Raw genomic sequence first — 2363 nt, 5'->3', positions numbered from 1 at the left:
CTTTTCCTTGAAGACTAAAGAATAGTCACTGTTGAATTTACAGTGTGGTTCTTTGGTTTATTTTACCTTGAAAACATCCCGATTTAGCCTACAAAGGGCACATTTTAACAGCATTTCAATGAAAGCTGCTCTAAGAAAAAAAACAGTCAAAACTCTGAAAGAGTGCAAATTCAGATTAGGGCAATACAGTGACATGGAAACCCAAAAGGAGGATGCCATTTACAATCTGAAGGATCCAATCCCAGCTAAATGAAGCACCATGAGCAGGAGCACACCAAGGAAGCAGAGCAAGAGGTTTCTGTGTATTTACCAGCAATGCAGCCTGGACTCTGGGTTGTCATACAGGCTGGTAACTGTTTGCTTGGCCCAGCAGAGAAACTCTGTGCAACGTATTGGAAATAATTATGCAAATGTGTTGGTGCACTTTGGATTTACCAGGAGCAATCAGGATTGGTCAGCAGGTAAAGAGCTCTTGCCTGAAAAACACAACACTCTGTGCTTTGATGCTCAGGGACAGCTCGGGGAAATGTGCTTCTGCCCAGCAGCTGCTGGGCTTTGTGCTCTTCTACAACCCCACTGAGGAAACACAAGTTCCTGGCCTTGGTGCTTTGCTGCTGGTAAATCTGTCACTTCAAAGTGTCTTCTGGGGACTTTGGTGATGAATGCATCACACAAAAAGAGAACATCTGGCAAGCTGAGCTTTATTCATGTCACTTGCTTCAGGTTCTGCTCATTAAGGACCTCGTGCTGCAATGACGGGCTGACCTGTTCCCATTGCCACTGTTGAGAACATCACTGCTGGCTGATGGAGAAGCCTTGAGCCAGCAATGTTTATGTGCTGGACATGAGACTTTGGAGGGAGGGGAGGAAAGACAAGGCCCCAGCAGCCCCAGAGCCAGATCACTGTAGGTGCTCCTGCATCTGGCCCGGGGCTGATGCCAGGACTGCTGCAGGTCTCTGCTGGGGCTCAGGGGGATCAGTGCCTGCTGGGGGCAAGGCACAGGATTTTTTTCTTATTATTTTGCCAGAAATTTCACCAGAACGGAGAAGCTGCCAGTTAAGGGAATCCCTGGCCAGGCTTCAGCACTACCTTCCATTCCATTCCATTCCATTCCATTCCATTCCATTCCATTCCATTCCATTCCATTCCATTCCATTCCATTCCATTCCATTCCATTCCATTCCATTCCATTCCATTCCATTCCCACTGCTGCCCCATGTTACATGCTCCTGCCCTCAGATGGCAGGATGGGAATAACACTCCTGGGGGTGACTTCAGGGTTTGCCTGAGAAAGAAGGTATCTTCTGCTTTTCAAATTATCAGGAGAAGAGGATCCAGCCAAATCTAGGACTCAGTTGCCAGGACTGAAAAACTGAGTGCAAATCAGCTCCTGCATCTCCTACATCCCACCCCAGGCTGTACCCATCAGACTCCTCTGTTCCTGCTGTAGCACTCATCTCTCAACTCCTCTGCATTTCAGGCAACATCACTAAGCTGTTCTCTGAGCCCACAGATAGAAGAGCTGTGAAGGAGACATCCCTGACAGTGTAATAACCAAATGAAAACCACTGCCAAGAAATGGGGCTGCCAGGCTAAATTTTGGCCTTTTATCTGTTAATTGTGAGCTGTTCCTTTAGACAATTCTCATCCTGTTAGATCTGCCCTTTCAATGAATCACTACTGCACCTGACAGGCAGAAAAGATAAGGTATGGAGAGGGTTTTAATAGGTTGTTTTCTTCTGCTTTTTAACTAGGTCCATTTGTTTGTTTGTTTTCCTGTATGGCATCTAAAGACAGGTCCAGATCTCCCAGTGGCACCTTGCAATCCCCAGACACTGCTCTTGCTTTGAGCAGCGTGACTGCTCAGATGATTTCCAGCAGAAGTTATTCTATACTTTTATCTTCTAAATCAGCCCAACTGCTTTTCACATATTCCTTAAATGTCTCCTATTTCCTATACACCTGGGCAAATACCTATGGGCATGTGGTATATTGAGAAGCATTAGAGGAGCTCAACCTTTATGACAGTTCCCAATGAAGAATTCATGATCTTTTGGCAAACATTTAACACAAACCAAAAAGAGAAACAGCAACTTCGGAGTATTCAAAAAGAAATCTCAATGAAAGGGGGCACAACCTTATTCAGAGATTTAAATCATCTGTTTGAAATTTTAAACTGGCTTTCAAAGGTTCATCATGGAGCAGAAGAGGTGACTGATGCCCTCAGCTGACAAGGGAAATCAGATCAGCTTTAGCAACAGGAACTGCACTGGCTGCCCACAGCACAGCTCATGTTGGGCATGTGATGCAGGGACCAGTGGAAAGCCACGTGCCTGGGGCCTCCCAGAGAATGGGTCCATTT

At 45.9% G+C, this 2363-nt stretch overlaps 1 protein-coding gene across 1 annotated transcript in view; it reads left to right on the top strand.

Moving 5' to 3' along the window:
• Positions 1-756, top strand: part of LOC103821197 (HYDIN axonemal central pair apparatus protein) — a 163901-nt gene extending 163145 nt beyond the window's left edge. Inside the window, exons 47-48 of the mRNA XM_050979080.1 lie at positions 512-617; positions 724-756. Of these exons, the coding sequence (XP_050835037.1) occupies positions 512-617; positions 724-756 (139 nt within the window). The remainder of the gene's footprint in view (positions 1-511; positions 618-723) is intronic.
• The last annotated feature ends 1607 nt before the right edge of the window (positions 757-2363 follow it).

The sequence above is a fragment of the Serinus canaria genome, chromosome 11 (assembly GCF_022539315.1).
Source record: "Serinus canaria isolate serCan28SL12 chromosome 11, serCan2020, whole genome shotgun sequence".
Taxonomy (NCBI): Eukaryota; Metazoa; Chordata; class Aves; order Passeriformes; family Fringillidae; genus Serinus; species Serinus canaria.
The sequence above is the reverse complement of the archived record's forward strand: the minus strand, read 5'-3'. Positions and strand labels throughout refer to the sequence as shown.